The sequence below is a fragment of the Pieris napi genome, chromosome 8 (genome assembly GCF_905475465.1).
Source record: "Pieris napi chromosome 8, ilPieNapi1.2, whole genome shotgun sequence".
Classification (NCBI taxonomy): domain Eukaryota; kingdom Metazoa; phylum Arthropoda; class Insecta; order Lepidoptera; family Pieridae; genus Pieris; species Pieris napi.
The window spans coordinates 2501769-2516771 of NC_062241.1; the positions used below are offsets into that span (position 1 = coordinate 2501769).

Consider the following 15003-nt stretch of genomic DNA (forward strand, 5'->3'; position numbering starts at 1 on the left):
TTTTTCAATATTTATTTTATTTTATTTTACAATTTTAGGGAAACTTACAGCTAAAAAGGTACAATAGTATACAATTAACATGATGACGGCCAATTATCAGTTTCCTCACTTACACATTATCACATCATTACACACCAACGCTCAAAAAACTCTCAAGGCTATATTAAAAACTAAATCTCAAAGTATCGGTCACAAAGGGCTTTCTTCGTTGCAGTAACACTTGTGCAGAACAAGTCCAAATTAAGCTCCAGACATGCCACATTAAAAGAACGACATGCTCGCAATAGGTAAGAATTTTTTCTGTATGTAGTTCGTGCTATGGGGACGTACAATAAATTTGGTCCGCGCAGAAACAATGATGGTGCGTACAGGCCCACCCTAGATAACAGTTCTGTCAACTCAGCCGCACCATTAAGTAAAGACACTAGGAACGTAATGTCCGATATTTTTCTACGCTCAGCTAAAGGCAAAATATGAAACTTTTTGCAGCGTGTATGATAGTCAGGCAGGTAACAATTAGATTTAAATTGAATGTACCTTAAAAATTTTCTTTGTATACTTTCAAGGCGGTCTATATAAATGTTGTATATTGGGTTCCATACCTGTGAGGCATATTCGAGGTGACTACGAACGAAAGAGCAATATAATATTTTAATGGTTTTAATTTCCTGAAAGTCGGACGAGATTCTTATAATGAAACCTAACGCTTTCGTGGCTTTATTAATGATGCTCTCAATATGCAGATCAAAGAGAAGTTTGCTGTCAAATATAACTCCAAGATCTTTGACAGATCCAACTCTTACTAAAATAGAATCTTGAAGTTTATAGGGAAAGGCAATGGGGTGGAGTTTGCGAGTAAATGTACAAATGTAACACTTAGATACATTCAAGTCGAGCCCGTTCAGTACACAATAATTTTGAAAGCGGTCCAGATCTTCTTGTAAAGAGAGTGCATCAGCGACAGAGTTAATCTGTTTCATGATTTTCATGTCGTCTGCATACAGTAGAATTTTGGACGACTGAAAACAATGTGTGATGTCGTTAACAAATATATTAAAGAGAAGTGGGCCCAAAAGCGATCCTTGTGGGACTCCTGAAGGTATATATCTAGTTCTTGACGAGTATCCATTCAACACCACAGTCTGACATCGATTCTCTACGTACGATGAGAACCATCTGAATAGATTACCCCGTATACCCATGGAAGATAACTTGCTTAAAAGTATATTGTGGTCGATTTTGTCGAAACATTTGCTATAGTCTGTGTATATAACATCCGCCTGGGATCCATTAGCCATGGAGTCTGATATGAAGTCACTACAGAGGATCAAATTTGACGTAGTCGACCGACCCTTTATAAAACCGTGTTGGTATTCACAAAAGTCCAGTTTCAGTGCTGCATATACTTGTCTATAAACGATTTTTTCCATAATTTTAGCGAATGCACACAACTTAGATATAGGTCTGTAATTTTCAACGACGGCTTTTGATCCTTTTTTCAGGACAGGTGTTATATACGCAGACTTCCACAAAGTGGGAACTACTCCGGAATTAAGTGATAATTGGAATATAATTGATAGTGGTAAAGTCAGGCTATCGGCGCAATTTACCATAAACACTGGTGGAATATTGTCAGGCCCCGGTGACTTGTTTAGATCCACATGTTTCAAGAATCTATATATTTCGTCCCTATTAATTATATATACATAATAGTGTCTTTTATTTTATAAAAAAACTTTAAGCCCTTTGCGCATTGATTAATGGTCTGTTCTTGCATTTATTTTATTGATAAATAATCAATAGCTATAAGCCAAATGTGGTGTACATAATGGGGATTAGGGTAATATTAAAAACACAAAATACATTCATGGAATGTTTAACACACTTGTATTCATTCAATAAGCGATCTTATTACATAATATATGTTACATAATATAAACAATATATTACTCTTCATTGCGTACATGACGGAAGAGTAGTTAGAAATACGGTAACAATTTAAAAGTATTCAGACAATTAGACGAAAGCATACATTAGAGTTTGACTCTCCAAAGATATTATTTTGTCAAATCTAAATATACGATTTCATTATAACTGCCCAAATTAGCATGACACTAAAATTTACCGATAAGAGTAATTGTTGACAATAATGTTAGATAATAATTTTAAGGGTATTGCTACATACATTGGCAGTGTATTTACATAGTGTTTACATATATATTTAATATAAAAAGTAAAAAAAAATAGTATTTGCAGGATAAATTGACTAGTGACTACAAAACTGGTTGTCATCATCAGGAATTTTCGAAATGTGCCAAACTTAACACTTATGAAAAGTGTAGAGATATTTTTTGCTACTTTGCCTCGATTTGGGTGATTTGCTTAAAGTCGAAGGAATCGAAACTTCTCGAAATAAATTTTACACGAGACTGTCAATCACTCAAATTTGATTTCGGCCAAATTTGGGTCAGTAGTTTGGCACAATTTATGTATCTGGCAGTTACTATTATGGCACTATAAAATTAAACTGGTTATAAATTAGTCACTCAATAAAACTAAGGCAGTGATTGTTCGGCAATTATCACATATATGCCATTCTTAAAAATACGTAAAATTAAGCAGAACAATGAAATATCACAATAATCAATTGAGTATGAGTCTGGATTTTCAATCCTTACAATGTTAGAATGTAACGATTGAAAGTTCTTCTAAATAAGTTACTTATTAACAAAGGTTTTGTACATTTGTTTGTTTTTGGACTCGTGATCGTTTATACATAAAAACTGATAGAGCTACAGAGAAAACAATAAATACTGTAACCCCTACAAATGTCCCGTAAATGTACCCGGCTCCAGAAGAATCTATTAAGTTATTGGCATTTTTGCTTATGTCTCTCGCAACTCTTTTTTTAGGTTGTGTACGCGAAAACTCGAAGGATCCTGTAACAAAACATAAATAATTAATATTATTCGATAATTGTCTGTTAGTATATATATAATAAGTATTAGGTTAGGTGATAGGTCTTACCGGCATCATTTAAAGGATCATCATAGTCTTCTATGCTTTTGCGAGCCAGTTTTCCCTTGATAGATGAATTTATTTCATTACCAACTGGAGGAAGATAATCTTGAGGTGGGTTTGTACTACTTGGGGCAAACGGTTGTGGACATTTAGGATCCTTTGATCCAGGGTAGCAAGAACTTGGCGTGGGTTTTGGGGTAGGCGTTGATGGACATAGTGGGTTTGTGCTGCCTGGGAAACATCTGAGTGGCTGTGGCGTAGTAGGTTGGGGACAACGTGGATCGGAACTACCGGGGTAACATCTTGGTGCATCAGGAGTAGTAGGTTTGGGACAACGTGGGTCTGTGCTGCCCGGGAAGCATCTTGCCGGAGCTGGTGTCGTAGGTTTGGGACACCGTGGGTCTGTGCTTCCGGGGAAACATCTGGGTGGCTGTTGCGTAGTAGGTTGAGGACAACGTGGATCAGCGCTACCGGGGTAACATCTTGGTGCTTCAGGAGTAGTAGGTTTAGGGCAACGTGGGTCTGTGCTACCTGGGAAACATCTAGGTGGCTGTTGCGTAGTAGGTTGGGGACACCGTGCATCGGAGCTACCAGGGTAACATCTTGGTGCTTCAGGAGTGGTAGGTTTTGGGCAACGTGGGTCTGTGCTGCCCAGGAAGCATCTTGGCGGAGCTGGTGTCGTAGGTTTGGGGCAACGTGGGTCTGTGCTACCTGGGTAACATCTAGGTGGCTGTTGCGTAGTAGGTTGGGGACAACGTGCATCGGAGCTACCGGGGTAACATCTTGGTGCTTCAGGAGTTGTAGGTTTGGGACAACGTGAGTCTGTGCTGCCTGGGAAGCATCTTGGCGGAGCTGGGGTCTCTTATTGTACTGAATGTTTTATTTATTTACGTTAATTCCTTGATTTTATTGATTTATTTTATTTCAAATTGCACGGAAAAACCTATAAACACTTTCTATGGTGGCATAGCAAAATGTTCTATATTGGTATGTAGCTAATAACAAGGTAGGCTAAGTGAAAAAATAATCTTAAGGCAAAACGAAAGTCGCGGCTAGTAATAAATAGTTTTGTCCAAAACGACATCAGTAATATTATGATTTTAACTAAAATACTGTTTTGTGAATTTAAATAGTTTTCATCTTAGTTTTCAAGGAAACCAAAGAAGTAACAAAAGAAAAACAAACCGAACAGTAGTAGTACTATATTAATTTGTATTGCAGACTCAAGTTATTTTCCAACACTACGTTATGGGCAATAGCGATGAATATTTCGCGGATGCGCAAGAGTTCCGTCCCGAACGATGGCTTCAAAAGTCGTCATACAAACACCCATTTGCGTCTTTGCCTTTTGGATTCGGCCGGCGGATGTGTTTGGGGCGAAGATTTGCAGAACTGGAAATGCATGTTATGATTTGCAAGGTATATTATATTCTTCATATTATAATTTACATTAATATTTGTTAATGAGGTATCAGAGTGAGACAGGAGAGAGAAAGATGCTATCATTTTTCATCTATATGAATATTAGGTAATATCGGCTCTTACTAGTAACAAATCAAATTACCACAACTGAATTAATCTACTTGAAAAACTACATTATCATATTCTAGTCTTAATATGTTTCTTGTATGTTGGCAAAGAGAAAGAGGTATTTTTAGCGTGTCTAACAAATAGTTCTTGCCGCGCACCACCACTTTGTAGAACCAGCTGCCCACTGAAGTATTTCCGAACCAATTCGACTTAGGGTCCTTCAAGAAAAGAGCGTACCAATTCTTAAAAGGCCGGCAACGCACTCGCGAGCCCTCTGGTATTGAGAGTGTCCATGGCCGGCGGTATCACTTACCATCAGGTGAGCCTCCTGCCCGTTTGCCCTGTTCTGTAAAAAAAAATGCTGGTATGCTTTCCTCGCTGAATTGCGATATTTATTCGTTGAGCAAGGAAAGTGCCAGGTCACCGGTACTATCTACCAGGCGCCAACTTAAATCTTTAATTAGCGCCTGTGCACTTGAACTCCACGGCCCAAGAGTCTCTACTCCAAAGGGAACAAAATCGAAGTTGGAGGAAGGACTCTCATATTTGAGCCGTTTTTTATATTTTTATTATAGGTTATTCAAAACTACAAAATGGAGTATCACCACAAGCCTCTGGATTACCACATTTATCCGATGTATACGCCAGATGGACCATTGAGAATTAAATTTATTGAACGATAGCTTTAAGTTTAATTTAAAGAATACGTTAACGAATTTACTGTTAATAAACATTGTATATAATTTATGCATTGTGTTTTATTAGTGCAAACAATTTCTTAAAAAATTCGAAGCTTTGTAAGAAATTGGCATTTGTTTCCGTAATAAAAAAGCTGTGTTGGCCTAGTGGCTTCAACGTGCCACTCTTATCCCTGAGGTTGTAGGTTCGATCCCGAGCTGTGCACCAATGAACTTTCTTTGTATATGCGCATTTATCATTTGCAAGAACGGTGAATGAGGAAACCAACTTGTTATACACCCAAAATCTCGACGGCGTGTGTCAGGCTCACAAGGCTGATCACCTACTTGCCTATTAGATTGACAAATGATCATGAAACAGGTACAGAAATAATAAGGTTACAGTAGTGCCACAATTTTTTTCCATATTATGAAGTAAATATAGGTATTTTTGTAGTTATAGTAATTAATTATATAAACCGAAGTAAATGTATTTTTCAATATAATAGTGTCTTCTATTTTATAAAAAAACTTTAAACCCTGTGCGCTTTGATTAATGGTCTGTTCTTGAATTTATTTTATTGATAAATAAAGTACATTAGGCTATGAGCCAAATGTGGTGTACATAATGGGGATTAGGGAAATATTAAAAACACAAAATACATTCATGGAATGTTTAACACACTTGTATTCATTCAATAAGCGATCTTATTACATAATATATGTTACATAATATAATCAAAATATTACTCTTCAATGCGTACATGACGGAAGAGTAGTTAGAAATACGGTAACAATTTAAAAGTATTCAGACAATTAGACGAAAGCATACATTAGAGTTTGACTCTCCAAAGATATTATTTTGTCAAATCTAAATATACGATTTCATTATAACAGCCCAAATTAGCATGACACTAAAATTAAGCGATAAGACTGTAGACAATAATGTTTGATAATAATTTGAAGGGTATTGCTACAAAAATTGGCAGTGTATTTACAAAATAATGTGTTTTAATATATATATTTAATATAAAAAGTAAAAAAAATAGTATTTGCAGGATAAATTGACTAGTGACTACAAAACTGGTTGTCATCATCAGGAATTTTCGAAATGTGCCAAACTTAACACTTGTGAAAAGTGTAGAGATATTTTTTGCTACTTTGCCTCGATTTGGGTGATTTGCTTAAAGTCGAAGGAATCGAAACTTCTCGAAATAAATTTTACACGAGACTGTCAATCACTCAAATTTGATTTCGGCCAAATTTGGGTCAGTAGTTTGGCACAATTTATGTATCTGGCAGTTACTATTATGGCACTATAAAATTAAACTGGTTATAAATTAGTCACTCAATAAAACTAAGGCAGTGATTGTTCGGCAATTATCACATATATGCCATTCTTAAAAATACGTAAAATTAAGCAGAACAATGAAATATCACAATAATCAATTGAGTATGAGTCTGGATTTTCAATCCTTACAATGTTAGAATGTAACGATTGAAAGTTCTTCTAAATAAGTTACTTATTAACAAAGGTTTTGTACATTTGATTGTTTTTGGACTCGTGATCGTTTATACATAAAAACTGATAGAGCTACAGAGAAAACAATAAATACTGTAACCCCTACAAATGTCCCGTAAATGTACCCGGCTCCAGAAGAATCTATTAAGTTATTGGCATTTTTGCTTATGTCTCTCGCAACTCTTTTTTTAGGTTGTGTACGCGAAAACTCGAAGGATCCTGTAACAAAACATAAATAATTAATATTATTCGATTATTGTCTGTTAGTATATTATATATAATAAGTATTAGGTTAGGTGACAGATCTTACCGGCATCACTTAAGGGATCATCATAGTCTTCTATGCTTTTGCGAGCCAGTTTTCCCTTGATAGATGAATTTATTTCATTACCAACTGGAGGAAGATAATCTTGAGGTGGGTTTGTACTACTTGGGGCAAACGGTTGAGGACATTTAGGATCCTTTGATCCAGGGTAGCAAGAACTTGGCGTGGGTTTTGGGGTAGGCGTTGATGGACATAGTGGGTTTGTGCTGCCTGGGAAACATCTGAGTGGCTGTGGCGTAGTAGGTTGGGGACAACGTGGATCGGAACTACCGGGGTAACATCTTGGTGCATCAGGAGTAGTAGGTTTGGGACAACGTGGGTCTGTGCTGCCCGGGAAGCATCTTGCCGGAGCTGGTGTCGTAGGTTTGGGACACCGTGGGTCTGTGCTTCCGGGGAAACATCTGGGTGGCTGTTGCGTAGTAGGTTGAGGACAACGTGGATCACCGCTACCGGGGTAACATCTTGGTGCTTCAGGAGTAGTAGGTTTAGGGCAACGTGGGTCTGTGCTACCTGGGAAACATCTAGGTGGTTGTTGCGTAGTGGGTTGAGGACAACGTGCATCGGGGCTACCAGGGTAACATCTTGGCGGGGCTGGGGTCGTAGGTTTGGGGCAACGTGGGTCTATGCTACCTGGGAAACATCTAGGTGGCTGTTGCGTAGTGGGTTGAGGACAACGTGCATCGGGGCTACCAGGGTAACATCTTGGTGCTTCAGGAGTAGTAGGTTTGGGACAACGTGGGTCTGAGCTGCCTGGGAAACATCTTGGCGGAGCTGGGGTCGTAGGTTTGGGGCAACGTGGGTCTATGCTACCTGGGTAACATCTAGGTGGCTGTTGCGTAGTAGGTTGGGGACAACGTGCATCGGAGCTACCAGGGTAACATCTTGGTGCTTCAGGAGTAGTAGGTTTAGGGCAACGTGGGTCTGTGCTACCTGGGTAACATCTAGGTGGCTGTTGCGTAGTAGGTTGGGGACAACGTGCATCGGAGCTACCGGGGTAACATCTTGGTGCTTCAGGAGTTGTAGGTTTGGGACAACGTGAGTCTGTGCTGCCTGGGAAGCATCTTGGCGGAGCTGGGGTCGTCGGTTTGGGGCAACGTGGGTCTGTGTTACCTGGGTAACATCTAGGTGGCTGTTGCGTAGTAGATTGGGGACAACGTGCATCGGAGCTACCAGGGTAACATCTTGGTGCTTCAGGAGTGGTAGGTTTGGGACAACGTGGGTCTGTGCTGCCTGGGAAACATCTTGGCGGAGATGGTGTAGTGGGTTGTGGACAACGTGGGTCACGGCTGCCTGGGAGACATTGCAGTTTTTCTGTTGTTGATGGAGGTAGATACGTGGCTGGAGTTAAGGTTGCTATGCTTGAAGGCTGAGGACAGCTGGGATCTGGGGAGCCTGGATAGCAAATTGGTTTAGGTGTTGTAGGTTTTGGACAACGTGGATCGGAACTACCGGGATAACATCTTGGTGCTTCAGGAGTAGTAGGTTTGGGACAACGTAGGTCTGTGCTGCCAGGGAAACATCTGGGCGGAGCTGGTGTCGTTGGTTTTGGACAACGTGGATCGGAACTACCGGGATAACATCTTGGTGCTTCAGGAGTAGTAGGTTTGGGACAACGTAGGTCTGTGCTGCCTGGGAAACATCTAAGAGGCTGTGGCGTAGTAGGTTGAGGACAACGTGGATCGGAGCTACCGGGGTAACATCTTGGTGCTTCAGGAGTAGTAGGTTTTGGACACCGTGGGTCTGTGCTGCCTGGGAAACATCTTGGCGGAGATGGTGTAGTGGGTTGTGGACAACGTGGGTCACGGCTGCCTGGGAGACATTGCAGTTTTTCTGTTGTTGATGGAGGTAGATACGTGGCTGGAGTTAAGGTTGCTATGCTTGAAGGCTGAGGACAGCTGGGATCTGGGGAGCCTGGATAGCAAATTGGTTTAGGTGTTGTAGGTTTTGGACAACGTGGATCGGAACTACCGGGATAACATCTTGGTGCTTCAGGAGTAGTAGGTTTGGGACAACGTAGGTCTGTGCTGCCTGGGAAACATCTAAGAGGCTGTGGCGTAGTAGGTTGAGGACAACGTGGATCGGAGCTACCGGGGTAACATCTTGGTGGTTCAGGAGTAGTAGGTTTTGGACACCGTGGGTCTGTGCTGCCTGGGAAACATCTGGGCGGAGCTGGTGTCGTTGGTTTTGGACAACGTGGATCGGAACTACCGGGATAACATCTTGGTGCTTCAGGAGTAGTAGGTTTGGGACAACGTGGGTCTGAGCTGCCTGGGAAACATCTTGGCTGAGCTGGGGTCGTAGGTTTGGGGCAACGTGGGTCTATGCTACCTGGGTAACATCTAGGTGGCTGTTGCGTAGTAGGTTGGGGACAACGTGCATCGGAGCTACCAGGGTAACATCTTGGTGCTTCAGGGGTAGTAGGTTTTGGGCAACGTGGGTCTGTGCTGCCCGGGAAGCATCTTGGCGGAGCTGGTGTCGTCGGTTTGGGGCAACGTGGGTCTGTGCTACCTGGGTAACATCTAGGTGGCTGTTGCGTAGTAGGTTGGGGACAACGTGCATCGGAGCTACCAGGGTAACATCTTGGTGCTTCAGGAGTAGTGGGTTTGGGACAACGTGGGTCTGTGCTGCCTGGGAAACATCTTGGCGGAGATGGTGTAGTGGGTTGTGGACAACGTGGGTCTCTGCTGCCTGGGAGACATTGCAGTTTTTCTGTTGTTGATGGAGGTAGATACGTGGCTGGAGTTAAGGTTGCTATGCTTGAAGGCTGAGGACAGCTGGGATCTGGGGAGCCTGGATAGCAAATTGGTTTAGGTGTTGTAGGTTTTGGACAACGTGGATCGGAACTACCGGGATAACATCTTGGTGCTTCAGGAGTAGTAGGTTTGGGACAACGTAGGTCTGTGCTGCCTGGGAAACATCTGGGCGGAGCTGGTGTCGTTGGTTTTGGACAACGTGGATCGGAACTACCAGGATAACATCTTGGTGCTTCAGGAGTAGTAGGTTTGGGACAACGCAGGTCTGTGCTGCCTGGGAAACATCTAAGAGGCTGTGGCGTAGTAGGTTGAGGACAACGTGGATCGGAGCTACCGGGGTAACATCTTGGTGCTTCAGGAGTAGTAGGTTTTGGACACCGTGGATCTGTGCTGCCTGGGAAACATCTGGGCGGAGCTGGTGTCGTTGGTTTTGGACACCGTGGATCTGTGCTGCCTGGGAAACATCTGGGCGGAGCTGGTGTCGTTGGTTTTGGACAACGTGGATCGGAACTACCGGGATAACATCTTGGTGCTTCAGGAGTAGTAGGTTTGGGACAACGTAGGTCTGTGCTGCCTGGGAAACATCTAAGAGGCTGTGGCGTAGTAGGTTGAGGACAACGTGGATCGGAGCTACCGGGGTAACATCTTGGTGCTTCAGGAGTAGTAGGTTTTGGACACCGTGGGTCTGTGCTGCCTGGAAAACATCTGGACGGAGCTGGTGTCGTTGGTTTGGGGCAACGTGGGTCTGTGCTACCTGGGTAACATCTAGGTGGCTGTTGCGTAGTAGGTTGGGGACAACGTGCATCGGAGCTACCGGGGTAACATCTTGGTGCTTCAGGGGTATTAGGTTTTGGGCAACGTGGGTCTGTGCTGCCTGGGAAACATCTTGGCGGAGATGGTGTAGTGGGTTGTGGACAACGTGGGTCACTGCTGCCTGGGAGACATTGCAGTTTTTCTGTTGTTGATGGAGGTAGATACGTAGCTGGAGTTAAGGTTGCTTTGCTTGAAGGCTGTGGACAGCTGGGATCTGGGGAGCCTGGATAGCAAATTGGTTTGGGTGTAGTAGGTTTGGGACAACGTGGGTCTGTGCTGCCCGGGAAGCATCTTGGTTGAGCTGGTGTCGTAGGTTTGGGACAACGTGAATCGGAGCTACCAGGGTAACATCTTGGTGCTTCAGGTGTAGTAGGTTTGGGACAACGTGGGTCTGTGCTGCCTGGGAAACATCTTGGCGGAGCTGGGGTCGTCGGTTTGGGGCAACGTGGGTCTGTGCTACCTGGGTAACATCTAGGTGGCTGTTGCGTAGTAGGTTGGGGACAACGTGCATCGGAGCTACCAGGGTAACATCTTGGTGCTTCAGGAGTGGTAGGTTTGGGACAACGTGGGTCTGTGCTGCCTGGGAAGCATCTTGGGGGAGATGGTGTAGTGGGTTGTGGACAACGTGGGTCACTACTGCCGGGGTAACATCTTGGTGCTTCAGGTGTAGTAGGTTTGGGACAACGTGGGTCTGTGCTGCCTGGGAAACATCTTGGCGGAGCTGGGGTCGTCGGTTTGGGGCAACGTGGGTCTGTGCTACCTGGGTAACATCTAGGTGGCTGTTGCGTAGTAGGTTGGGGACAACGTGCATCGGAGCTACCAGGGTAACATCTTGGTGCTTCAGGAGTGGTAGGTTTGGGACAACGTGGGTCTGTGCTGCCTGGGAAGCATCTTGGGGGAGATGGTGTAGTGGGTTGTGGACAACGTGGGTCACTACTGCCGGGGTAACATCTTGGTGCTTCAGGTGTAGTAGGTTTGGGACATCGTGGGTCTGTGCTGCCTGGGAAACATCTTGGCGGAGCCGGTGTCGTAGGTTTGGGGCAACGTGGGTCTGTGCTACCTGGGAAGCATCTTGGGGGAGATGGTGTAGTGGGTTGTGGACAACGTGGGTCACTATTGCCGGGGTAACATCTTAGTGCTTGAGGAGTAGTAGGTTTGGGACAACGTGGGTCTGTGCTGCCTGGGAAGCATCTTGGGGGAGATGGTGTAGTGGGTTGTGGACAACGTGGGTCACTACTGCCGGGGTAACATCTTGGTGCTTCAGGTGTCGTAGGTTTGGGGCAACGTGGGTCTGTGCTACCTGGGAAACATCTTGGTGGAGATGGTGTAGTGGGTTGTGGACAACGTGGGTCACTGCTGCCTGGGAGACATTGCAGTTTTTCTGTTGTTGATGGAGGTAGATATGTGGCTGGAGTTAAGGTTGCTATGCTTGAAGGCTGAGGACAGCTGGGATCTGGGGAGCCTGGATAGCAAATTGGTTTAGGTGTTGTAGGTTTTGGACACCGTGGGTCTGTGCTGCCTGGGAAACATCTGGGTGGAGCTGGTGTCGTTAGTTTTGGACACCGTGGGTCTGTGCTGCCTGGGAAACATCTGGGCGGAGCTGGTGTCGTTGGTTTTGGACAACGTGGATCGGAACTACCGGGATAACATCTTGGTGCTTCAGGAGTGGTAGGTTTGGGACAACGTAGGTCTGTGCTGCCTGGGAAACATCTAAGAGGCTGTGGCGTAGTAGGTTGAGGACAACGTAGATCGGAGCTACCGGGGTAACATCTTGGTGCTTCAGGGGTAGTAGGTTTTGGGCAACGTGGGTCTGTGCTGCCCGGGAAGCATCTTGGCGGAGCTGGTGTCGTAGGTTTTGGACAACGTGGATCGGAACTACCGGGATAACATCTTGGTGCTTCAGGAGTCGTTGGTTGTGGGCAACGTGGGTCAGTGCTGCCTGGGAAACATCTTGGCGCAGCTGGTGTAGTAGGTTGGGGACAACGTGAATCGGAGCTACCAGGGTAACATCTTGGTGCTTCAGGAGTAGTAGGTTTTGGGCAACGTGGGTCTGTGCTGCCCGGGAAGCATCTTGGCGGAGCTGGTGTAGTCGTTTGTGGACAACGTGGGTCACTGCTGCCTGGGAGACATTGCAGTTTTTCTGTTGTTGATGGAGGTAGATACGTGGCTGGAGTTAAGGTTGCTTTGCTTGAAGGCTGTGGACAGCTGGGATCTGGGGAGCCTGGATAGCAAATTGGTTTGGGTGTAGTAGGTTTGGGACAACGTGGGTCTGTGCTGCCCGGGAAGCATCTTGGTGGAGCTGGTGTCGTAGGTTGGGGACAACGTGAATCGGAGCTACCAGGGTAACATCTTGGTGCTTCAGGTGTAGTAGGTTTGGGACAACGTGGGTCTGTGCTGCCTGGGAAACATCTTGGCGGAGTCGGTGTCGTAGGTTTGGGGCAACGTGGGTCTGTGCTACCTGGGAAACATCTTGGCGGAGATGGTGTAGTGGGTTGTGGACAAAGTGGGTCACTACTGCCGGGGTAACATCTTGGTGCTTCAGGAGTAGTAGGTTTGGGACAACGTGGGTCTGTGCTGCCTGGGAAGCATCTTAGGGGAGATGGTGTAGTGGGTTGTGGACAACGTGGGTCACTACTACCAGGGTAACATCTTGGTGCTTCAGGAGTAGTAGGTTTAGGGCAACGTGGGTCTGTGCTACCTGGGTAACATCTAGGTGGCTGTTGCGTAGTAGGTTGGGGACAACGTGCATCGGAGCTACCGGGGTAACATCTTGGTGCTTCAGGGGTAGTAGGTTTTGGGCAACGTGGGTCTGTGCTGCCCGGGAAGCATCTTGGCGGAGCTGGTGTCGTCGGTTTGGGGCAACGTGGGTCTGTGCTACCTGGGTAACATCTAGGTGGCTGTTGCGTAGTAGGTTGGGGACAACGTGCATCGGAGCTACCAGGGTAACATCTTGGTGCTTCAGGAGTAGTGGGTTTGGGACAACGTGGGTCTGTGCTGCCTGGGAAACATCTTGGCGGAGATGGTGTAGTGGGTTGTGGACAACGTGGGTCACTGCTGCCTGGGAGACATTGCAGTTTTTCTGTTGTTGATGGAGGTAGATACGTGGCTGGAGTTAATGTTGCTACGCTTGAAGGCTGTGGACAGCTGGGATCTGGGGAGCCTGGATAGCAAATTGGTTTCGCTGTTGTAGGTTTGGGACAACGTGGATCTGTACTGCCTGGGTAACATCTAGGTGGCTGTTGCGTAGTAGGTTGGGGACAACGAGCATCGGAGCTACCGGGGTAACATCTTGGTGCTTCCGGAGTAGTAGGTTTTGGGCAACGTGGGTCTGTGCTGCCTGGGAAGCATCTTGGCGGAGCTGGTGTCGTAGGTGTTGGACAACGTGCATCGGAGCTACCGGGGTAACATCTTGGTGCTTCAGGAGTAGTAGGTTTTGGGCAACGTGGGTCTGTGCTGCCTGGGAAGCATCTTGGCGGAGCTGGTGTCGTAGGTTTTGGACAACGTGCATCGGAGCTACCGGGGTAACATCTTGGTGCTTCAGGAGTAGTTGGTTTGGGGCAACGCGGGTCTGTGCTGCCTGGGAAACATCTTGGAGGCTGTGGCGTAGTTGGTTGAGGACAACGTGCATCGGAACTGCCTGGGTAACATCTAGGTGGCTGTGGTGTAGTAGGTTGTGGACAACGAGGGTCGTTACTACCAGGGAAGCATCTTGGTGCTTCAGGAGTAGTTGGTGAAGGGCAACGTGGATCAAGGCTTCCAGGGAAGCATCTAGGAGGTGATAGAGTTGTTGGCTTTGGGCATCGTGAGTCTTCAGAATCAGGTCCACATACTATTTGTGGAGGTGCTGTTTCTCCACATCTGGCATCGTTTGAACCGGGGTAACATTTAAATTCTGGTCTGAATGTTGTTGTTATTTCATTGCCTTCACAGTTTGACTGGCAGTCACTTGTGCACAACTGGAAATTAAAAAATTCGAAACTTTAATAAGTATTGATAACATAACAATGTGGGCGGATTGCCACGTCTTGCAATCTGGCTAGATAAATCTTTGAAAAAATAGTTAAAAAATACTGAAAATGAACCTGTTCTTTCTGGCGATTTCTTTTGGTATAATAAGAGTCATAAAGGTACGTTATGATATCTTTACACCATGGACCTAGTGAGAAGGATGAAAATTGCATGTCAGTGTTACCTGCTAAATAATTATGTTACAAATGGAACATAGCCTTTTCCAAGGCATTTGAATGCTTTCTAAGGCATTCATAAAAAAGAGTTACTAAATTTTTATATATTTAATACTTAAAAAAGGAATCCATCACGTTATGGATCAGAAAGAGCGGAAATAATTAAGTACAGTAAAGA

The 15003-nt window shown here is 44.9% G+C and overlaps 1 protein-coding gene across 1 annotated transcript in view; it reads right to left on the reverse strand.

The window, feature by feature from the left end:
- Positions 1-1860: 1860 nt before the first annotated feature.
- Positions 1861-15003, reverse strand: part of LOC125051982 (mucin-1) — a 48340-nt gene continuing 35197 nt past the window's right edge. Inside the window, exons 8-11 of the mRNA XM_047652626.1 lie at positions 13280-14597; positions 9923-11461; positions 3028-3882; positions 1861-2939 (exon numbers count right to left, since the gene is read on the reverse strand). Coding sequence (XP_047508582.1) covers positions 2725-2939; positions 3028-3882; positions 9923-11461; positions 13280-14597 — 3927 coding nt within the window. The 3' untranslated portion in view covers positions 1861-2724. The remainder of the gene's footprint in view (positions 2940-3027; positions 3883-9922; positions 11462-13279; positions 14598-15003) is intronic.